Below are 24730 nucleotides of genomic sequence, written 5' to 3'. Positions count from 1 at the left end.
AAGGACCGAGAATGGCAGTATCTACCAGGAGATGCCGTTACAAACAATCGTTGCTTTAATTACATGTGGCCAAAATCCAAAACGATCCCAACAAATTCCACCATTGCACAATCATCAGAGGACAAAAATTTTTGACAGCAGCCAGATTATCCCATTAACACCACTATTCTGCACTGATGTAGGGACCAATCCAAAACCCATGGAAGTCAATGGAAAGACGCCCGTTGACTTCAATGGGTTTTGGATTAGGTTCTTACACCCTAGGCAAATCCACTGAAATCAATGGAGAATTCAATTCGGCTTTTGGTCCAGTGTGTCGCTGTGACCCCATGTGGGACTCCAGAGTGAAAGAAACCATGACCTATGTATATTTCAGGATCATTTTACTCCACATTTACTCATTTACTCCTTCTCATAACACAAGAACTAGGGGTTACCAAATGAAATTAATAAGCAGCAGGTTTAAAACAAACAAAAGGAACTGAGGGTCCTGTGGCACCTTTAAGACTAACAGAAGTATTGGGAGCATAAGCTTTCGTGGGTAAGAACCTCACTTCTTCAGGTGCAAGTAATGGAAATTTCCAGAGGCAGGTATAAATCAGTATGGAGATAACGAGGTTAGTTCAATCAGGGAGGGTGAGGTGCTCTGCTAGCAGTTGAGGTTTGAACACCAAGGGAGGAGAAACTGCTCCCTTTGGAACTGCTTCTGTAGTTGGAATGGCTATCCAACTACAGAAGCAGTTTCTCCTCCCTTGGTGTTCACACCTCAACTCTCCTTATGCTCCCAATACTTCTGTTAGTCTTAAAGGTGCCACAGGACCCTCTGTTGCTTTTCACAGATTCAGACTAACACGGCTACTCCTCTGATACTTGAAACAAAAGGAAGTATTTCTTCACACAATGCACAGTCAACCGGTGGAACTCCTTGCCAGAGGATGCTGTGAAGGCCAAGATTATAACAGGGTTCAAAAAAGAACTAGATATATTCATGGAGGATAGGTCCATCAATGGCTATTAGCCAGGATGGGCAGGGATAGTGTCCCTAGCCTCTGTTTGCCAGAAGCTGGGAATGGGCGACAGGGGATGGATCACTTGATGATTACCTGTTCTGTTCATTCCCTTTAGAACCTGGCATTGGCCATTGTCAGGAGACAGGATACTGGGCTAGATGGACCTTTGGTCTGACCCAGTATGGTCATTCTTATGTTCTGCTCTCTGGAACTGGGTTAGGTCCAGTCTCAATGAATTGCTTCACCTTATGACCCGGAAGCATAAATAAATAACACACTAATAAAACTGAGATGATACCATTCAAGAGGGACAAAGAAAAGAACAGGATCTAGAGAGATTAAGGGCATGAGTAAAAAAGGAGATTCAGCTTGGCAAAGTGCAAACTAATGCATCACGGGGAAAATAATCCAAAACCCAGATATTCAGTGGCAGGGAGAATTTGGATCCTGGCTTTGACCAGCCCCAGCCCCAGCCCCCAGCCACAAAAAGCAACACTACAGCCGACACGCAGCTTACAAAATCAGCTCCTAAAACGTTGCCGTTTAAAAGCCACAGAAGAAGCTGCCTGAAAAAGACAATCACAGTAGCTGAGCAGTGACAGCGGGGTAAGGGCATTCTAAGGGCCATGTTCCAATCTGTCACTCACCCACTGCTGGGCATGCGGGAGTCAACAAGGCGTCAGACATGTTGTGTGTACAGTGGCCATGCAGCCCACTCCCAGCCGGCTAAAAAGCAAGCGCTGCATTGCCATGGGTTGTGTCTTTCTTGAACTCCAAGATGCAAAAATATCCAATAGAACCAAGGAAGATGAAAAGCTCTAGCAATGATGCCCTCTTTCCCACCGTACAGTTGTAGGAACTTGCTTGCATAGCTTAAACCCATCTGAGCCAAATGGATCCAGTGCTCCAGCAGGAGATGAGACACATCCAGGTCCCTGGCTTACAGACTCCTTGAGCTTCTGCCAGTTCAGTGATGGCCCTTAGGACAATGTGCTGTTTCCATCAGCTTTGGTGCATGAGCAGAATGGGATGCACCTGTATTTGGGCTGTAATAAAAACTGGTTGTCGGTCAACTAGACAGACAGGGTAATATCTGAGACTGTTGTTATCACAAGCTCGCTGACACTTTGCAAGGTTCTAGTATCTTGTAGCGTCTCTGTTGTCTTCCATTCATTTCAGATCATTAAACAATTGGATGTTCCCCCCCCCCCCATCTTCTAGATGGACAAATTGTTCCACATATAAGAAGATGGAGATCTGGGCTTAATTCCTGGCTCTTCCTCAGACTTCCTGTGTAACCTTGGGTGGGTCACCTAGTCCCAGATTTTCACACTCACTCAACCACCCAGCTGCTCCCTTTCTGAATAATGGGTCTGGTGTTTGAATTCCAGGCCAAACCAGGGCTTGGCTTTGATGGCACCGAAGTGTCAAGATCTGTTCTCACAGGCCTCCATCCCCAAATGACAACACTTTGGTGAGATCAGTTGCTCTTAGGTGGCTTCCACCACCAATGATGGAAAACTCAGGAGAGCTCTGCCACCTTTAACTGCACCCAGATTAAATCTAGATGAAGAGGCCCTTTTCGGTCTGGAGCCATCCAGAGCCCAAAACAACAATGATAAGTTCAAATCTAAAGCCCAGTGTATGTGGAAATGGCACCGAGTTATGACAACCTGTCTCTACGTAAAATTAGTTAAGTCGATGCACTCTTTTTGTGTGGACACTCTTAAATCATTTTAGGCCTAGTCTAGCCCAGTTTTTGTATTGGTATTACTATTTCGGTGAGGGCTGTGATTTTTCACTGAAATTGTTATGTCAGTAGCATGGCTGTAGTTATTCCAGGATAGATAGTTGCCCCCCTTCCGGTAGGAGAATAACCATAAGGCAATTTTATACAAATATAACGACGCCCACACTGCAGGGAGTGGGTTGTATCATTTTAACTAAACCAGTAAGAGTGGCTGATATCTTTGTGCTGATTTAATTACATTGATTTAATTAAATTGGTGCAATTTCTGTGTGTAGACCGGCCCTGAGGCTAATATCAAGGGAAGAAAATAAAAGAAACGTATGTACCAATTTTACAATCGCTACGAATTGTTATGCTGTAGTTACTCTGCTCACCTCTGTCTGTCAAAACTAATTTACCTCATCACAATCTTCAGGTACAGAGCAATTTTCCTTCTATCTATCTTTGTCTTGTTTACAGATTGTTATTCCATTACAAGAACTGCTTGGAGGAGCCAGCATGTATCCCTGTGAGTTTCAATCCGGTGTTTTTCTGTTCCCCTGATGTGACAATGCCAGGTACAGTGACTGAATGATGTTCTGTCCCAGTGGAGAAGACCTGGCACAAGTGAAAACCAAGATCTTCTCTCCTCTCTGGGCCTGTCTATACTGGGGGTATTTGTACTGATTCATAAACATAAAGTAAGGCTAGAAAGTAGGAGTGGCAGAAGCACCCTAAAAGTGAGGGGACCATAGGTGTCCAAATCGTGGCCTTGCCCCCCCCCATGCTGCGCTGTCCCCCAAGGCCCTGCCCCTGCACCACCCTTTCTCCCTGAGCCCCCGCCCTCATGCTGCCCTTTCTCCCAGGCCCCACCCATGTGCTGCCCCTTCTCCCCAAGCTTCTGCCCTTGCTCCGCCCTTTCCCCCAAGGCCCCGCTCCCTCCCCCCACCATCGCTCGCCCTTACGGCTGGTAAAAAGTAGGCGGGCCATGGCCCACTCCTCCCTCCCCCCATTCCAGCGCCCCTGCTAGAAAGGATCCTTGAGATCATGTAGTCTGACCTCCTGCATTCCACAGGCCAGAGATTTTCTGTGTGGATGGGAGAGGGGTTAGGGCTAAAATCTGGATAAAAGCCTGTACAATGTAGATGCACTCTTAATAATAATTGGGAGGGGGAGGGGAAAGAGGTGCAGGTTAGGGGGGAAGGGATTGACCTGTGTAACGGAAACGTTGCTATGCAACTCAATATCTAAGTCTAAACTATAACTATAGAGTGATAACATCATGGTGATTCGAATGGTTCGTCCATTGTAAAATGCTCCCATGAACTTTTTGAGCCGTCACAATTTTGCTCTATTACAGTAACAATATCTTGGCAGCCACCTCAGAGCACCGCGGGTGTCGTGATGCTACATACCCTGGCCATTGGAAATGCCACAGAGACAGCAGCAGAGCTGGGCCCCAAACAGGATCATCGTTCTTAGATGTTATTATGAAACGTGCGTCCCTTTTTCCCCATTGAAAATGTGTGAATTTTTTTCAGCTGGCTCTAGCTAGCAGGGAATAGTGGGCAACAGAGAGGGAGGACGGCCCAGTGAGCAGGGTGCCAGTCTTGCGTCCCGGCTCCACCAGACGCTGTGTGACCTTGGACAAGTCACTTAATCTTCCTGTGCCTCAGTTCCCCATCTGTACAATGGGGATAGTAGCACTGCCCTGCCTCCCAGAGGGGGTGGGAGGATAAATACATTAAAACTGAGGCCTGTTCAGACCCGATAGTGATGGGGTTCCATAAAAATACAACAGACGGAACAGACCCCAGAGCCTCTCTTCCAAAACCACAGCCCTTACCACATGTGCTGTAGGAGAACCTCCTTTAGCTGCTTCCAGTAGAGGGCTATGACACACAGCTGAGCATATCAAACACTTCTCCCCCCAACAGTTACCCTGGAGCAGGTCACGGGAATGTCTCCCTTCCCTTCCCCTCTGCCCCCAAGAAAATCAACCGTCCAAATGACCTAGACCGCCTTAGCTGTGTCACAATGACAGTAGGATACGATACCTCATTGCATATCTACAGATTTAGCATCATAGTGTATTTTTAGCCAGGTGAGTCCTGCACTCGATGTTGAAGAGGGGCAGGTGGCGGGGGAGCGGGGAAGAGGGATAACAAACCCTACAATTCACCAGCTAGGTGGCCGGTATTTTTCCTTTCTGATTCATCTGAAGGAAAAGTTGTTTCACCTGCACTATTATGGACGCAGCCAGTCACACGCTGGCCTTCCGGAAAAGCCCAGACCCTTGCAGCACTGATTCATGAGCTGACAGACCATTCCGGATGGGTCCAGGTTGCACAGACAGCTGTTCCCCCAGCCCCCTCCCTTCCCAGTTGTCCAATGTGTCATATTAGAGGGTGATCAGCTTACACATGCTCCAATATGGGTTCCTTAAGCTTTGTGAGGCTGTGGTTATATATAAAGCCCCTCACTGAGGCTGAAGTCCACAGCCAGTTGTATTAGCCGCAAGTGCTTCACATTCTTAAGGTTCCAGCTGTCGGGAAGCAAGGGAGAGCTGCACAGATCCGGGTAAGTCTCTCTGCTGGGGGATAGGGGGAAAAAAGGAGACGAGCGAACAAGCCATTACTCCCAAGCATGACGCTGCCAATAGACCAAGCAGAAGAGCTGCGTCTCTACCAGCAGACACTCCTCCAGGACGGGCTCAAAGACATGCTGGACCACAACAAGTTCCTGGATTGTGTCTTGAAAGTCAAGGGGAAGGAATTCCCCTGCCACCGGCTGGTGCTGGCAGCCTGCAGCCCCTATTTCCGGGCGATGTTCCTTTCAGACATGGAGGAGAGTAAGAAGAGGGAGATCGACCTGGAGGACGTGGACCCCGAAGTCATGCGCAAGATCCTCCATTACATCTACACCTCTGAGCTGGAGCTCACCGAGCAGAACGTGCAGGACATTTTCTCTGTGGCCAACATGTTCCAGATCCCCTCCATCTTCACCGTCTGTGTCTCCTTCCTGCAGAAGCGTCTCTGTCTCAGCAACTGCTTGGCTATCTTCAGGCTGGGCTTGATGCTGGACTGCGCCCGCCTGGCAGTGGCCGCCCGGGATTTCATCTGCGACCGCTTTGCTCTGGTCTCCCGGGATGAGGAGTTCTACCAGCTCTCCCCTAATGAGCTCATCGCTATCATATCTACCGACTCCCTCAACATTGAGAAGGAGGAGACGGTCTTCGAGGTGGTGATGAAGTGGGCGGAAGCCAAGGACCGCGAGAGCCGGATCCAGGCCTTGCCGGTCGTCTTCGAGAGCATCCGTTTCCGCCTCATGCCCAAGGATTACATCAGGGACCATGTGGAGAAGCACCCCATTGTGAAGTCCAGCCCGGAGCTGCTCAAGAAACTCCAGGTGGTGAAGGACGCCAGCGAAGGCAAATTCATGGTGGTGAAAAAGAAGAACGTGAAGAAAAGCAGTGAGACGACAGCTGGGGACAACGCTGTCAATGGAGAAGTGGCCGAGGGGGATGATAACGAGGAGGACGTCCTCCCGGGGATCTTAAATGACACAATGCGCTTTGGGATGTTCCTCCAGGACCTAATTTTCATGGTGAGCAGTGCCGGGGCGGTGGCCTATGACCCCAGCGCTAACGAGTGCTATTTTGCCTCCATCTCGGCTCAGATCCCAAAAAATCATGTCAGTCTGGTAACCAAAGAGAACCAGATCTTCATAGCAGGTGGACTGTACTACAACGAGGACAACAAAGAGGACCCCATGAGCTCCTACTTCTTACAGGTACCAGCTTCGTTACTCTTTTGCTTCTATGGTCCACTAGAAGGATCGTTGATTTTTAGGTTCTGTATAGCACAAAGCCAATGAAACTCACCGTCATGTGTGTTAGTTGTATTTGGCTTGTGTGTCCCTTATAAAAATGCATGCCACAAGCCTTTATTTGCTCTGTCAGACATAGAGACTGATTGAATACTGCTCGCTGTTCCCCATTAAGTCAATGGCTTGTTACATAGTAATATGTAGGCCGTGAAAATATTTAGATACTAGCGTGATGGTACATAGAAAACTCTGAGACAGATTAGAGAGCAAGAGCGAGCGAGAGCGAGTATTGGGATAGATAGATAGATAGATAGATAGATGTATTGCAAAAAAGTTTGGAATTTCCAAATAGGGCTAATGCAGTGATAACTGGGTGAGGATCCTTGGCCTATGTTACGAGGAGGTTGGACTAGATGATCATAATGGTCTCTTCTGGCCTTGACATCTATCAGGGAGGTTTTTATTTCAAAGCTGGTTTGTCCCTCTCTAGCGGCAACATGTCTTGTGAGCTGGCACCAGGCTAAGCACTGTTTGATTTTGCAGCCTTCTGTTCTCTGCCACATTCATCTGTCTTCTGCCACTGAAAACTGTGCTAGCAGCCTCATTCACTGCTGTCTTAGGGCATTGATTTCCCTAGATAACAGTGCCCTGATGTATGCTGAACCCCAGAAGTAACCAAAGACATCTATGATCAGCAAGAGAGGTGGGGACCAGCCATCTGAACCTAGGCCTGTGCTGTAACTCCAGGCCATCTTTCCCCTCAGCAAAATATGCAGCTAACACAAGGAGCCTGCCTCTCCCCCACTTCCTAGGCTCCAGGCTTACAGACACCCAGCAAATCCTGTATCCTCCCTCCAGCACTGACCAATCCCTGTAACTACAATCAGCAATACTCTACAGCTGATGCTCCAGAGGAAAGTGAACAAAGATCATAATGCAAGAAGTAGTTGTGTATAATGCTGCACAAAGCAGAGGGTGTGAAACAACAAGCCCCTCCCTCCCCCCAATCGGGAACCCCATAGGTAGAACGGGCCTGATTCTCCACTTGCCTTCGCCGTAGACACCTGCACAGGGTGAGTGTGAAATGTTACTATTCTGACCCAATAGGGTTTTACACCCACTGGGCTCAGGTGTAAGTGCCACACACAGAGAAGGCGGCAATGAAAAATCAGCCCCATCCTAGCTGAATTCTTGGGGCTGCCTAGCTTGTCCACTGCATAGCAGGGCAAGGACTAAAGGTGAAACAGAAGTGGGGAAGCCAAGGAAGGGGGGAAATTCCACACCCGTAGCCGTTTACCTCTTTGCACCGCTCTTCACACTGACTGGAGGCATTGATAAGCAGAGAACATAGGCAGCGTTTGCGCTCAGCCTGGGAGAACTAATGAACAAACATTCAAGGGAGCACATTTCTGCTGAGCAATGCCGACTAGTACAGTCGCTGGCAAGGCAATGCCCAGAGATCCCCTCCAGAGTGCCCTTCCCTGCCATTAACAGCTACGCCAATTAACAACCTGTTAGTCTGCTGCATAGGGAATAGAACAACTCCCTCTGTCGCTGCTCCAGTACCAGCGAGTGTGAGGAGTGTGAGTCGGCCCTGCATAGCAAGGAAGGTTCTGTTAAATCTTCATGTCTTCCTTGCCGAAAGCCAAACCTTCACAGCAGAGCTTAAGTCTCTTCGTGGTCCTGTTGGCTAAATCATAGGAGACAGGAGTTCTAGATAACTAGATGCTGCTCCCAGCTCTGCCACTGCTTGTCTGTGATGCCTTGGGCAGATCACATAACTGCTCAGTTTCCTCGCCCATAAAATGGGGGCACGGCTAAATTCATGTTTGCGACGTGCTTTGAAATCCCTGGATGGAAGGTGCTATAAAATTGCAAAAGTATTCATTATTACTATTGAACTGTTCCTTTAGCTGACTGTGCCCTTGTGAATACAAAGCAGCTTCAAGTCTTTTTCAGTCAGACCTAGAGAGAAAGTTATAAAATAAACTTCAGTCACCCAATCAGGAAGAAGACATAATAGCATGTGACTGGTCACATGCCATAAATAACAGTTAAATAGGCTGAAAATGTATAAATAGGAAACATACACAGAAATTAAGATCATGAGAGGTACTCGGATGCTTTGGTGATGTGGGCCATATTGCATCTGGGTAGATAGCTGGATCTGGATAGGTCATAGTTAAAGCAGGTCAATATTTTTCCAATGGAACAGTTTTCCATCCGAAAATACTGATTTGACTAAATCAAAATGTTTCATGGTAACGTGTTGATTAAAAATTTCGACAGGAGATTATCAAAAAATTTCATTTTGAGAACTTTGAAATGTTTTGTTTTGATTTTATCGTGTTGACTTACGTGCTATGTTAACAGTATTATATCATACCATACTGCAGGTCATAGTGAAATGATAGAGTCAAAATTAAACATCTCAAAATATTTAATTTTGCAAAAATTTCCAAGAATTTTTGACATTTTATCCCATTTCAGGACAAATCCAAATGTCAAAATCACAGAATTTCCTGCAGAAACAGAAATTCCATGTATTCAGTCAGCTCTAGTCACAATTCACAATGAATATTAGGGGCAGGACCTAGGCGCTCAGGTACGACAGTGATGAGAACATATATAGACTGCAATAAGTATTATTCAACCACCTTTACTCTTGATGCAAAACCCATTAGCGCTCTTTGCAGTAACTAGCATCTCTCCAGGTGTGGTGTGAGGGTCAGCTGAGCGCAAGAGATCCCCTAGCCCCTGGTTCTTAACCCATGGCCCAATCAGGACACAGCTGTGGCCCATGTGACATCCTCAGGGCCATACAGGTAGTATATATTGTGTGTGGATGCAGCCCACAATGGTAAATAGGTTGAGAACCACTGCCCTAGACAATACTGTCTTCTCACAGGTACCACATTCTGCTTTTGTACATTAATTCCCACTGCTCATCTCCAGCATGGCACCATCTCTTCCCCTCTCACACCTGATCATTAGAAAAAAACAACAAAGAAACAGGGAAAGCCAGTCAACTTATAAAGTGACATTTATTTTCAGTGGCCACCTAATGTATTGGGAGAAACTGGATGCCTTGAGGGAGGTGGGTTTTTAGCTACAGGTCTAACAAAAAGGTACTGGTAACCTTGGAAAGAATGTATACTGGGCTGTCAAGACAGGTCATTCCTATAGATGGCCCTCAAAGCCTTTAGCATTGTATATACTATGAAAAATAATGCCTTTCCCAGAACACTCTCCCTCTTCCCTACTCTTTATGCCATTATTCCATCTTCTCCTGTCATTTGTTTCCCACAAACTTTAGGCTGTAAGGCCCTGGGACGGGGGGGGAGGGGGAGGACTGCTCTGTTCACTACTCGGCAGCTCCTCCTTGTGGCCCCATCTGGGGAATTAGCTCTGCCACCTGTGGTTACTCAGTCTGTTGTTCCCCTCAGCTACTCCATGGCCTCTCATGTACTCGGAGTGGCAGCAGTGTCCTCTTCATAGCTTAGCCCTCCAGCCAAGTCAGATTAAAATCCTTCCTGCTTCCAGAGTATCACAAGCCATTTGAGGCAAACTGTCCCAAGTGGTCTGCTCCCCACTGCCTGGTCTGCACCACTCCCCCAGTGGCTGGTAGGGGAACCCGGGCCCACCCTCTACACCGAGTTCCAATCCAGGGACCCTCAACCCAGTAGCTCTGGGCTTTGACTCTCCTTGCCCTTAGTGCTTTAGTCTGGAGATACAGCTCCATCTTTAGTCTCTCCATGCTTAGTCTGGAGAGACCCTGAAGCAACAGCCCATGACAAACAGGGCTTCAGGCAGCAACTAAAGCAGACGCTCCCTGCTGCGGAGTCCCACAACGCTGGCTGGAACAACCGCTGAGCAATGCAAGGTCACTCACTCGCCACTCTCTGTGCTCAGCAAGGCTCAGAATAAACAAGCTGTTCACCTGGTGCAGAGAGAACTGGACGAGCTGTGCTCTAGCACCAGCATGAGCGAGCGAGCAGCGCCACACTATCAATGGTACTTAGCTGGGCCCCCATCAGCCCCAGGATCTGGGCACCTCCCAATCTTTATCCTCACAGCACCCCGAGAGGTAGGGCAGTGCCACTGTCCCCAGGGGGGCAAGGAGAGGCGCAGTGATTTGCACAAGTTCACACAAGGAGAGCAGGGAAGTGAACCCAGGTATCCTGCTCCCAGGCTGGCAGCCTAACCACCGCGCCCCGGTTTCATCTAACCCAACACAGCCTGTCACCGGAACCAGAAGCTCAGACCCGGGGCTCTGTCATTTTGGATACCCTCTTGAGCTGTAGTGAGCACCACCAGCTCCCATTGACTTTAGTGGAAGGGATGGGTGCTGTGCACCTCTGAAATGTTGATCAATCAGCTCTCTAAAAACAACAAGGAGTCTGGTGGCACCTTAAAGACTAACAGATTTATTTGGGCATAAGCTTTCATGGGTAAAAACCTCACTTCTTCAGATGCATCTGAAGAAGTGAGGTTTTTACCCACGAAAGCTTATGCCCAAATAAATCTGTTAGTCTTTAAGGTGAAGAAGTGAGGTTTTTACCCACGAAAGCTTATGCCCACATAAATCTGTTAGTCTTTAAGATGCCACCAGACTCCTTGTTGTTTCTGTAGATACAGACTAACACGGCTACCCCCTGATACTAATCAGCTCTCTGTGGCTCAGTGTCCCCATCTATAAAATGAGGATAATACACATCCCTGTCTGAGTCAAGAGCTTTGATCTTTGCACCAACACACCAATTTCATAGAAATATACATTTTTATGCTCACACACGCCTCTGACCCCATGCTTATATAGGATCAATACCAATATCTTATGCTTCCTCCTCCCGGCTCTGCAGCTACAAATAATTAGCAAACGTTATTGCCAGTGCGGTGTTGCGATTCCCCCGCACAAACAGGGAAGCAAGCAAAGCGAACCAGATCGGTTTCCGATTCCAGTAGAAGCAAAGGACGAGAGTGCAAATTGATCATTGTCAGGCGGGAAAAGCACGGAACCATCCTTTTATTCTTACGTTACTCAGAGGAGCGGGCTGCATTACGGACAACGCTCAGTTAACTCCCATTGCCGAAAGCTATTCCGATGAAATCTCTTTTGGAGGCTGGGAGACGGCACTAAAGCTGAGGTGGTTGTGGCATGTGAGCTCCTCCTGGCACAATGATTGCTCAGTAACTGAAAAATTCGAGACCAGCTTAGCCCAAAGAGACTGAGCTGTATATAAACGTACCAAGTCATCGTAGAGTGGCCTTCCGTGAAAAGAACAGAGGCCATTCCTACAGGTCACTTGGGTCCTGTTTATCGCCATACCTGTAGGAGCCCCCATCATGGAGCAAGACCCCCCTGTGCAAGGCGCTGTACAAGCCCCAGAACAAAAAGACAGTCCCTGCCCAAAGACCTTGCAAGCTTAGTATAAGACAAAAGCCAGCAGGTGGATACAACTGGAGCACAAGGAAACAAGCAAGGAAAGGACTCACAGAGAATCTCCACCCTGGGGCTGCTTTGCAGGAGGCTGCAGAACTGGGCATGCCCTTTGGTACCAGTAGGAATGGGCTCCGCGCTTTGCCACTGCGCACTTGGCCCCTGATATTTTATTTTAATTTAGCAAATTGACAGAGTAAGAGTAAGCAAATCCATTCTTTATACGTCAGCGAGGGACTGGCGCATAGAATCATAGAATCTCAGGGTTGGAAGGGACCTCAGGAGGTCATCTAGTCCAACCCCCTGCTCAAAGCAGGGCCAATCCCCAACTAAATCAGTGCATACTGTACCCTCATGGCTATTCGTTTCCTTGCAGTATGATCACCTGGACTCTGACTGGCTGGGCATGCCCCCTCTGCCTTCCCCCCGCTGCCTCTTTGGCCTGGGAGATGCAGAAAACTCCATTTTCGTGGTAGGAGGGAAAGAACTGAAAGAAGGAGAACAGACCTTGGACTCCGTCATGTGCTACGACCGACTGTAAGTGCCTGGGAAGCAAAGCAGCTGGGCTGGGGTGTAAGAATGAATCAATCTGTACAGGGACCTAAAAATTGAAGTAACATCTAGAGACAGTCTCCGAACGCTAGATCCAGTCACCCCAGCAACTGGAATTGTCCCAAATCCAAATCCCTCCCTTGTGGCTCTGATCCATCTCCGGTACCATCTATTGGGTTTATTGCAATTGAAACCTCCAAGGAAAAGGGGATTGACACCATTAAGGGGCAGCCAATCAACACTAATTTTATCAAGGGCCAGACTATGCTCACACAGGAACTTCCCGGAGAGCTCAGAAGGCAGGATATGGCCCTTAATGTTTTGGGCGCCGGGGCAGTCTCATAGATGTTACAGCCCTAAGAGGACAGCCATCAGCAAACAAGCCCCTGGTAGATGGCCATGGGCAACAAAACTGGGCTCTGGTCACAACCGCAGTTTAGGATGATGCCGAAAAAGGGATTCAGAGTCTCTCAAACCCGGACCACTCAAGGGTCTAGATTCTCCAAGGTTTTGTGGCAGATACTCAGAGGATCAGGCCCACTGAGAATTTGTTGGCCTCTTTTTACAACCAAACTTGAAATGAACCTTTTTCTGGAGGACTGCAGCCCCTGCCCCCAATACACCCCATGCTATCCTGTGCCACCCAGCTGTCGAGCATCATATGCTCAGAAGTATGAACATCAATTGCCCTTGCAATCTCAATCCCAGCGAGCAAAGGTGTGGACAAGAATAAGTGATGCAAGTGACTGCTTAGGGCCTCAGGTGTTATGGCGCCGTGCACTGATCTGGCACCCAAAGGACCAGCCTGATTTCCCTCCCCTCTGGCAATGAGACCAGAAAGGGAGAGCCCACGCTACCAAATTCTCCTTCGTCTCTGGGAGCAGAGAAGGTGGCGTCATACCAGTTATTTCCCTGTAAAGCTAGTTGCCTTATTACTATCATGCAGCAGTGAATTCCCAGGGTTAATTATACATTGCGTAAAGTATTTCCCTTTCTCGGTTTCGAGGTATTTGCATTCCAGTTTGGTTGAGAACCATGCTGCACGGTTCGAAAAATTAAAGCATACACCCACCCCTCCGGCTCTTATATTTTCCATAATCCAGTCATCCAGTGCAACCCATTATGGACTCAGCTGTTAATGAGCAAGAAGCAATGAGTCGTCTGGGAAGATGGAGGTTCACCCACTTCCATCCAAGACTAGGATAGCACATAAAAGATATGGTCTAGGTCAAACAAGAATTATTTGGGGGAAATTCTATGGCCTGTATTATACAAGAGATCAGACCAGATGATTACAATGGTCCTTTGGGCTTTATCATCTATGAATCTGTGAATCATAACATCTCCATTCCCAATACTTAACTTTAATCTACCCTGCAGAAAGCCCCATGTCCCATGTTCTTCTCAATGGAAAAAAGCATCAAACTGTCTTTTCCCACTAATCTAGCAACCACTCCTGGAAATACAGGAGCTGCCCAGCTTCCCCACAGTGGTTAAGACTAATCTTAGCATATGCTTTGAATCGTGCACTATGAACTGCCTGAAGTATTAAATCTCACTGAAAGGCAAACAGAAATGCCAAACAATCCTTCCCCGTCTGCCTGCAATAAGCTGGAATAGCTAGTGAGCTGGAGTCTTTTGCTCAGTTTATATTTAGACATGTCTGCCCTGTTTTATTTAGGCATGTCCGTTTCATAGGCAGAGATTTCAAACCAATTCCCATTCCTATCAACCATGGAGTTTATCTAAAACTCTCTTGGGGAGGAGGCTCTCTTTGCTAAGTGGCCTGAAGCACATGTAGTTGAAAAAGACGATAACCAGGAAGAGCTTTCAGGTCCTCTTCTATGCAACTGGGTTTCAAAGTGACCAGCACAATAATCATACACGGCCCCACTTTGGTGAAATTTCAGCTGTCAATAAACAGTCTTATCTATTGATAGATGGATTATTCCTGCTTGAATTAGGGGTTAGACTTGGTAGATCTAAGGTCAATTCAATCCAGAACTTTTCGGTTTCTATGGAAGTGCCTTCCACTGGTCTTCAGTCTGTGGAAAGAGACATTTGTCGGTGTGTGTGAGGGACTGTTTGGAGTGGTGTGTGCAGTGTTTGTATAGCATGGTCGAGTGGCTACAGGATGGAGTCAAGAGATCTCCATTCTAATCAGGGATCTGACTGTGACCTGCTTTGGAAATGCAGGCGAGACACTTAGGTCCAGATTTTCAAATGCGGCCTCGAATTTTAGGTGCCGCCATATTTGGGTGCCCAACGTTAGAAAACGAGAGCCTGATTTTAAGAAGTGCCGAACACCCAACACCCCAACTGAGTGTCACACTCAGTTACTCCCAAATTAGTGGTAACTTCTGAAAATGTGACCCTTAACCTCTCTATACATCAGCGCCTCCCCCTCTGTAAAGCCAGGATAATGCAGGTCTTACAGCGGTCTCAATCAATCAATGTTTGTAAAGTGTTTGAGATCCTGGGATAGAAGGTGCTGTATAAACATGAAGCCAAATACAACAAGCTAAGCGGCCGAGAGGATGCTATAGAAAAGAACGGGCATTATAGCAAGTATCCCGTATGTCATTTCTTTTTCTTAGTGGTCAACTATGAATTTGTTAATGAGTTTTTAGACTCCATGCACTTTGGGCAGGAACTCCATCCATCCACCTACGGGGTTGGAAAGCACCTTGTGCCTTCTGGATGCTACCCCCCCCCCCCCCCATCTAAACAATATAATACCCTTGCTTTCCGTAATCCTTATACAGGTCATTTAAATGGGGCGAGTCAGATCCGCTCCCCTATGCGGTCTATGGCCATGCTGTGGTATCAGACAAGGATCTAATCTACGTCATAGGAGGCAAAAGAAGTGACAAGTAAGTGAAAGAACAAGGGATATAAAAGGTGTGGGAGGGGCAAAACATCTCTGATGGCACATGGGTTGGGCTGTTTCCACATCCTAGGTCATGTCTAGAAGAAGGAAGTCGCGGAGGGAGCTCTGTTGGGTACATAAGTAGCGTTCTAGGGTAACCAGCAGATTAAGGAGTGGAGGGGAACAGATGGATCAAATGGGGCTGGGGGGGCTAAGACGTGGAACCTTTCACTTCCAGGCTTCTGGTCTGAGTCCAGCCTTGATTGTGTTGCTAAAGTTTCTCTCAGGGCCCTTGGGCCCCCTGTCTAACTCCATTGAGACGAATGGGAGATCTGCACGAGGATCAAGGACAATATAAGGCCACAAGGCAGAAAGCATATCCTCCTCCTTCCCCATATAAACAAGCATAACAAATAGCAGGAGAGGACAGAAGAGACATGAGAATCCCCTTCGCAGGGAAGCTGCCTGGCATCAAACCAAGGAGCTCTGCCTGGGAGAAGGCTGGTCTGGCACAGCAAGGCCCAGCTGTCGCAGCTGCAGCAGTAGTCAACAACCTCACCAAACATTCCCTCAGGCCCAGCTGCCACTTATTATCTGCAGGGAACAAGGCCTGAGCATAACCTGCGGCCTTCAATGAAAAGTCCAGCCATTGTAAAACAGCAAAAATAAATATTGACAAAATAAGCCTGGTCTACCACAGCAAAGATAGGCCCTGCGCCAAAGAGATTACAGGCTGGAAAGAGGGTATATACACAGCCAGATACCTCCTAGATTGAAAGCTCTTTGGGGCCGGGACTCTTTTTATTAATTTCTGGTACAGCATCAAATTTCATCATCAGTACTTAGCAAATAAGACCTGCTGCCGGGTGCATGCATGCAGATCCCTGATTTGCATATAGCTAGACAGACACATAGCTAGCAATGATGGGTTTGGGCCCTTTGGGGTGTCACCTGATGTGCTGGGGTGCCACTCAGTCAGCCTATTCTGCCAGCCGGGGTCCCCTTTATCTGGGCAAGGCTCACAAGCCTCTTCCAGCCAAGCACACAGGCAGGGCCATGCCCAGCTGCACAGAGAGACAGAGATCGGCTCTGGAAAGATTCAGCCTTAGGGGTTTGCCCCGACACTCTGGTGCCCACTCCCTTTCAGGGGTACAAACCCAATGGTTTTATGAAATTCGCCCCCTCCCTCAATGTGGAGGGAGATATGCACAACTTCTTGCCCCTCCCCCCAGTTAAAAATTACATCAACTGGGTTATATTATAAACAAGAAATAAGTTTATTAACTACAAAAGGTGAATTTTAAGTGGCTAGAAGAGATAACAGAAAGAACAAAGCAGATTACTGAGCAAATAAACCAAAGCACGCAAACTAAGCTCAATATACTTAAGAAACAGGTTATAAAATGTAATTTCTTACCCTAAATGTTATTTTAGGCAGGTTGCAAAGTTTCTGGGGTTCAGAGTTCCAGTTCTATTTCTTTTCAGACTGGACCCCTGTCTCAGTCTGGACTCCCCACTTGTCTTCCCTTCAGGTGGCTTTAGCAGTCTTTCCTCCTGGGCAGACAGGCCATGGAGAGGAGGAGTCCCATTTGCCTTCCTCCCCACCCTTAAATAGGATTTACATAAGGTGGGAATCCTTTTTTTCCCAAAATTGACCCCCCCTTCCCTTCCAGTGGAAAGTTACAAGAAGTCCCAGGTAATGTTTAGTATCACGTGACAAGACCACCTGACTGTAGAATCAGAGCATCCATGAGTCAGTGGCAGTATGGAGCGTCCGCAGGAGGGCCAAGCCTTTTCACAGTCCATTGTCCTCTCTAATGGGCCATCAGCCCTGTCTGGCTTTTCCATGGTTGTATCTGAAGTGTTGGCAGTGGGCGTCACCCAAAGTAGCATAGTTGAAATACAGACACACAGTCAATATTCCTAATTTCAGATATAGAAATGATACAGGCATATACATTGGATAATCCCATTCAGTAAATTATAACCTTTCTAATGATATCTTGCAAGATCCATCTTGCATAAAGTACATCTCAGTTATGTCATATTCATATCATAAGCATATTTTCATAAAGAATATGGAGTGAAATGTCACATACACAACACCAGGGTGCAGAGGCGCTGATGCCATGGGTGCTCCGGGGCTGGAGCACCACGGGGAAAAATTAGCGGGTGCTCTGCACCCACCGGCAGCCAAGCTCCACCCTCCTCGCCTCCCGCCCCTGAGTGCGCTGCGTCCCCACTCCTTTCCCTCCCTCCCAGCGCTTCCCACCATCCTCGCTGCCTAACAGCTGTTTGGCGGCGCTTAGGACTTTCTGGGAGGGAGGGGGAGGAGCGGGCAAGCGGCAAGCTCAGGGGAGGAGGCGGAGAAGAGGCGGGGCAGGGGCAGGGACTTGGGGGAAGGGGGTGGAACGGGGGTTGGGACTTTGGGGAAGGGGTGGAATGAGGGCAGGGCGAGGGCAGTGCAGGGGTGGGAAGAGGCAGTGCAGGGGCGGGTCGAGCACTCACCGGGCAGAGGGGAAGTTGGTGCCTATGCCAGTTGTGTTCATCGTCAATAGCGTGTACTCAAGAAAGGTGCCTGTTGTACAAAGGAAAGACATCTATTGATGTGGGCTCAACAGTAAAATGCACTGGCCCCCATTTCAAGTGTAGCAGCAGAGTCTGTAAGTTACAATCAGCTGCCGACTTAGATCGATACTCCAGAATCCCTCGGCACCATGGAACAATTCCACGTAATAATTCAGTGAGGTTGCTTTTCCCTCTTGCCCTTTTTCAGGAAGTGCCTGAACAAGATGTGCGTCTACAACCCGAAGAAGTTTGAGTGGAAGGATCTGGCTCCCATGAAAACCGCTCGTTCTCTGTTCGGAGCAACCGTACACAATGGCAAGATCTATGTGGCAACTGGCGTGACCGACTCTGGCTTGACTGACTCAGTGGAAGCGTATGACATTGCAGCTAACAAGTACGTACCATGGCTCATCCTCGGGATGAAAATGCTATAGCAGGGGTGGCCAACCTGTGGCTCCGGAGCCACACGCGGCTCTTCAGAGGTTAATATGCGGCTCCTTGTATAGGCACCAACTCCGGGGCTGGAGCTACAGGTGCCAACTTTCCAGTGTGCTACAGGGGGCTCACTGCTCAACCCCTGGCTCTGCCCCAGGCCCCAGCCCCACTCCACTCCTTCCCCAAGTCCCCACCCCCTTCCCTTGAGTCTGCCGCACTCTTGCTCCCCCCTCCCCCGAGCCTCCGGCACACCACAAAACTGCTGATCCCAGCAGGCGGGAGGCTCAGGGATGGAGGGTTAGGTGCTGATCGGCGGTGCTGCTGGCGGGTGGGAGACACTGGGGGTGGGGCGGAGCTGATGGGGGGCTGTTAATGTGTTACTGGGGCTCTTTGGCAATGTTCGGGCTCCTTCTCAGGCTCAGGTTGGCCACCCCTGTGCTATAGGGAGCAGCTGCAGGAATGTATGAAACAACCTGCCCCCAATCAGCCAACGATTTGGAGCTGTCTTGGCTCCATCCATCCAGCTCCCTGTGCAAATGATGCACCTCTTCACCTGGTGTTAGTTATTGCCAATTGCCAGTGCTGGGCCAGGGGCATTTGTCTAGCGCCAGAGGCTTGCTGCAGTATCAATAGCTTGAATGCACGGAGAGCCTGGAGAGTGGGATCACTCAACCAGGACAGAGGCAGAAGGTCTGAGCTGTTGCATCTCCAGGCATTGGGATGGGGTAGCCTCCCTGTCCAGATATATCGCAACTTCCAGGGGCGACTCTCACTTCTCAGCCTGGCGAGGGTGTGAATGAAACTCAGCTGGGAGGGGAGATTTCGGACTCCTTCCTGCTCATTAACAGCTTGATCCCCACTGGCTTCAACGGGCTTGAGATCAACCGCTGAGAGCGCACCGGGCACAGGCCATGTAGCTCTAGGAACTCGGAAGGGAAGGACTCCTCCCAAGGGCTGTAGTAGCCCTCACACTGACCGCGCTGCACCTGCATGGTTCTGTGTAGTCTTAGATCCATTCCGTTGCCCTACCCCAAAAACCCCTGGTGAGTCTGGTGCTCTGTAGTATGCAAGGTGGTGCAAACTCTCCCCTCCTACACACACTCAGCATAAGCCCACCAATCACATTGTGTAATGCATGACTGGTAGGCACTCAGATGCCCCAGTGAGGAGTGCAGCATAAGAACCTATACAGATAAGAATGGGATCGATTGTTTCTGGTGATATCCAGTGTCTTCTGCATCTCCCGAGGGGAGTTCCGGGTGCTCAGCATTCCTGAACATCAGGCTGTGGAAATTGGGCACCCCAAACTGGAGGCTGCTTTTGAAAAAACTAGACCTAAGCAACTTGCCTGAGGGCCATACAAGCCGACGAGTCACACTACTGGGATTAGCACTCAGAACTCACCAGATTCCAGGCCCACATCCATGCTGAGATAGCTGCCCTGATAGAGGGCGCCCAGAACACTTTGCTAACAAGTCTAACCTTTCTGCCCGGCAGGTGGGAGCCCTTCACTGAATTCCCCCAGGAGCGCAGCTCGGTCAGCCTGGTGAGTCTGGCTGGCAGTCTGTATTTACTTGGTGGATTTGCCACAGTGGAGACGGAGTCAGGAGAACTGGTGCCAACCGAGCTCAATGACGTTTGGAGGTAAGAGATGTCGCCATTGCGAGCGAAGGGCATGGCTGGGGGCTGAGTTCTTCTGGAGTTATAACCAGAGGCGGTTTAAAATCCATTCTCTTGCCTTGGTTTTATTGCTGTCCACTGATCGCTCACTTCTCCCCCGTGATTTTAAAAAGATTTAAAACATGAAGAGGGGACAGAAATGAGGGCCACAAAAATGATTCAGAGGCTGGCGAGAATGCCTGACAGTGAGCGATTTAAGGAGCTCAGTAGGTTTAGCTTATAGAAAAGAAGACTGAGAAATGACAATCACAGTGTATCACCTTCCTGGGGAGAAAATACCAGGTCCTGAAGGGCTCTTTAATCGAGCAGAGAAAGACAGGATAAGAGCCAATGGCTGGAAGTTAAAGCCAGACAAATTCAAACTGGAAATAAGGAACCTTTTTTTTTTTTTAACAGTGCGGGTGATTAACCACTGGAACAAACTAGCAAGGGAATTGGTGGATTTTAAATCACCCTTTAACCAAGGCCTTGTCTGCACTGGAGAAATTTTGCACAACATTTCCTGCTAGTACTAACTTTGGGGTTGAGCCTCACTGGTATGTGCTTAGTCTTGGTGCCAAAAGGCAACTCAGTGTTCCAAGCGCCATGTTGACCAAATCTGCTTTGAACCAAGACAAAATACGAGACCACTTCCCAAGCAGGTTGACTGTCAAAACCTAACCAACTTGGGAGGAGAGGGATCTATGGGATGAGATCCTCAGCTGTGTAAATTCCCTGAGCTCCACTGACTTCATTTGAGCTATGGCATTTTACACCAGCTGAAGATCTGTCTCTATCACGGGATCATAGCAAAGCTAGGTGTGTATTTACCAAGCGATGGTGGTTGTTTAAGTCCAGTCCCCAGTGGAAAAATACCTACTTCCCCAAGACCTCTCTAACTGGCACCCTCGTCAGCAGTCTCAGCAGAGAGACCACTGCCATTCAGTCCTTGGGAAGTGACCTATCCCTCCTCACTAAATGTGGGGAAATGTGCTAGTTGATGCCTGTACTGTAGCAGTTCTGTGGAGTGGACTTAAGCCTCCAGAACTGTCAGTCTGGCATTTTTCATCAGCTCTAAGAGCCAAATTCAAAGTCTGTTGACTTCAATGGACTTTAGATAAGGCCTAAGTCCATATTCAAATGACAGAAACTGACCAAACAAGTCCTACCTACCAATCTTGGGAGCTGCCATGATATATGGAATCATAGTCCTTAAACAAGAGGCATGTATTAAAGAAAACAAACTACAGCTACTGACACAATCAAACAGGTCTCCACACAGCTTGAGTTCCACTTCTGTCTCTCTTGTTTACCAGACACCACATCCCTAGAACTCTACACACAGAGACATCTAGTGGCTGAATAACATACTGCAAGTAAACACATCACTAGAGCAGCACTAAATCTGACTATTTGTCATAGCCAGAGCTGGGATAGGGAACACAGTTGGTGAGAATAGAGTTCTTTGCTGACCGTAATATTTTGTCTCCCTCCCTTCAGGTATGATGAAGAAGGGAAGAAGTGGGAAGGTGTCCTCAGAGAGATCCAGTATGCCTCAGGCGCCACCTTCGTTCCTGTGCGCATGAATGTTTTACGGTTAACAAAAATGTAAATGACGCAATGATTGATGTTGTTCCTGGGTTTTTCTAAGTTCACATTTATTGATATAAATGGGGTGGGGAGGGATTGTATTGGTTAAGTCAGAGAAACATATCTGTGATTTGTTGCCATTTTACTTCACCCAGCAGGGAAAGAGGAAGGGAAAGAATAGAATGGATCCTTATAGGAGCTTAAAAGCTAAAGCACTACTTAGAACCCAGATCTGGAGACCGCCAGGAGCTGTGGTGGCCTGAGCACTGGACTCATTCTATCTCTAGGAGCAGATTTGTTTCCCTCTTCCTGGTCAGGAAAGGAACAGTAACCACATTTTTCCTTCAGGGCAGAATCCTTTGTTTTCCAGGAATTCACATCCTCCCCTTCCCCATTTTCTCCCTCCATCCAACAAGGCCCTTCATCATCTCAACCACTCTTCTGACTGGGGAAGGCTGGAGGCCGATCCCAAAAGAACGAAGCAAGCCAGAATGGCACAAGGGTCGCCCATGCATGGGAATCTCAAACTCAGCTCCTCCCCACACCCGGTAGCCAGCCTTACCACACGGGGGTCAGTTGTCTGCAGCAAGGGAAGCAGATCTGTGCTGTAGGCATTTGGAGCTGGTCTGAAGCATGTAGCGCTAAACAAGGTGAGAAGCCTTGGCCATTTTTTTGAGCGGAACTCACGCTAGAAAGAAAAGAGTAAGTGTGGGAGTGGGTAGGGGGATTTCGCAGGCTGGAACAGCAAACAGTGCGCTAGAAAGATAAGGCTAAAAGGAGCGAGCACTGAAGAACAGGTACAATCAGACCAGACCATGACGATAGATGTCTCAGACAGACATACACCCTCGGACGGACCTCCACACCTGCCTTTTGAGTTTTGTTTTCTTGGCCTCAATTAATCTTTACATTCAGGTGCTTTCTGTTCCCTTTGAGCAACTGTTACAAAGGCAGAAGGGGGGAAATGCCTTCTTCATGTCATCAGGTATTAGCTCTCCTTCCCACTAAGTAGAGGACCTACACTTCCCTTCATCTTTCTCTGATTCCTAATGTAATTAAATAACCTCTTCTTATTGTCTTGTATGTCCCTTGCTAGGTGTAACTCATTTTGTGTCGTAGCTTTTCTGATTTTGTCCTTACCTGATTGTGCTATTCTTTTGTACTTCTCCTTAGCCATTCATCCGTGTTTCCACTTTTGGTAGGATTCCTTTTTGATGTTCTGGTCATTAAAGACCTCCTGATGGAGCCATATTGGCTTTTTACAATTCTTCCTGTCTTTCTTTTGCATCAATGGGTTAAAAAGTAAAGATAAAGATCTATAACAAACTGATATATCTATTTGCTTAAGAGCAGTACTTTGATGCCTGCTCCAAGGAGGTGAGGGCTGCAGCATGGGAGAAATCCTCTTTTTGTGCTAGCAGCTGCAGAAACAGTTGATTCGTCCCTATAGTCCTGGTAGTTTTATTTCTGTTCAGTTTGATTCATTACCTGGAGTCTGCATCCCCCCACTTCTTCACAATAACAGAATCAACAAGTGCAGTGATCGCACACAGAGTTTTGAAAGGCTTTGTTGCCTCAAATTTCATTTTTCATAGGGTTGTTTTTATATTTACGATGTCACAGAAATTTGTAATGTCCTTTCCTTGTTTTTTCTTAAATCATAGTTTGCAAAATAGATCAGTAAACTTCAAGATCTCATCAGCTTTTGAATCAGTGGGAGCATCCTACCAATGAAATGTGCATTTTTTTAGGCGCCAATAACAATTTTTGATAGAGAGAAACACAACTGTACTTCTAGTAGACACAAATCTTTGTTGAAGTGAAAGTCTAAGGACTCCTATGTCACCTGACCAGTGTTTTATTTTACAATAAAAAAAAGTGAAAGACACACAGTGTGTTTATGAGTGTGTGTGTGACAGAGAGAGATGACCATTCCATAGCAACTAAACCTTAGAATCAAATTGCAGCTGCATTGAGCTGGTTTGGAAACTAGTTGTCACGAGCACAGCAAACCTGGGTGCTAGGCAACCCAGCAAGCTCAGCTGGTCCCCCTGAGCCTTCTCCAAATGGTCCTGCTTCCTAATTGGGCGCAGGAGCCAGCAGCCCGCTCCTTGAGTCTGGCAGCTTCAGTGGCTGCTCGACGTGTACCATGCCTGCTCCAGTGCTTGCCCTGTTTTTGCCTCCACTTCCTGCTCTAGCCCTGTTCCTGCCTTTCCCCCTGAATAAATAAATGGAAATATCCTATCTCCTAGAACTGGAAGGGAGCTGTGAAAGGTCATTGAGTCCAGCCCCCTGCCTTCACTAGCAGGACCAAGCACTGATTTTGCCCCAGATCCCTAAATGGTCCCCTCAAGGATTGAACTCACAACCCTGGGTTTAGCAGGCCAATGCTCAAACCACTGAGCTCTCTCTCCCCCGCTAAATGGACTTGAGTCTAGTCCTTCCCTTCCTGCTCTGATTCTGACTCCGGCTCTGACCTTTGGCTTTGCTCCTCGCCCCCGACTCTGGCTTCATCCTCAAGCCGGTACCTGACTCCTGGATCTACCCTCACCATTCCTCCAAACTACCGCCACACCCACCAGGTACGGCCCTGCTCCACCCACTAGGTCAGCCGCCTACACCTGGCAGCCTACATTAGTATTACAAAAGTCAGTTCTGTGCATTGGTTATTGTGCCAACAACCTTGACCTTGATTATCTGAGGTCACCCTTCCTCCATGCACACATTAAGGATAACACATAATCAAGCTAAGCTTTTATACCAACCTAATTCCTATTATTATATTTATTGTTGGGATCATATGAGCACCCGGAAGCTCCCGTGGGGCGTGGGGCTTGCCGTACATAGTTGGAGGCAGTCCCCTACCCCCAAAAAGTTTGCAATCTAAATAGACAAGACACAGGGCTGGAGGGGGAATGGGTAGGTGGAGTATCTTGCTCCCAGACCTACAGGAAGTCAGTGGCTGAGCTGGTGACAGTGTCAGGCACTGCCTCTGACAATCAGGCTTAGTGGTTGGAGCATGGGTCACAGCGAGGTGTAGGATTGGGCCA

The 24730-nt window shown here is 48.0% G+C and overlaps 2 protein-coding genes across 2 annotated transcripts in view; one reads left to right on the top strand and one right to left on the bottom strand.

Annotated features, from left to right (window-relative positions):
- Positions 1–24730, bottom strand: part of ZBTB47 (zinc finger and BTB domain containing 47) — a 393046-nt gene that overhangs the window by 265033 nt on the left and 103283 nt on the right. The window lies entirely within an intron of this gene.
- KLHL40 (kelch like family member 40) lies at positions 5233–23568 on the top strand. Its single transcript, XM_054016668.1, has 6 exons — positions 5233–6531; positions 12384–12544; positions 15325–15432; positions 18205–18390; positions 19929–20075; positions 21591–23568. Exons 1-6 carry the CDS (start codon positions 5386–5388, stop codon positions 21700–21702), a joined length of 1860 nt encoding a protein of 619 aa, XP_053872643.1. The 5' UTR covers positions 5233–5385; the 3' UTR covers positions 21703–23568.

This window comes from Malaclemys terrapin, chromosome 2 (genome assembly GCF_027887155.1).
Source record: "Malaclemys terrapin pileata isolate rMalTer1 chromosome 2, rMalTer1.hap1, whole genome shotgun sequence".
In the NCBI taxonomy this organism is placed as follows: domain Eukaryota; kingdom Metazoa; phylum Chordata; order Testudines; family Emydidae; genus Malaclemys; species Malaclemys terrapin.
The sequence above is the reverse complement of the archived record's forward strand: the minus strand, read 5'-3'. Positions and strand labels throughout refer to the sequence as shown.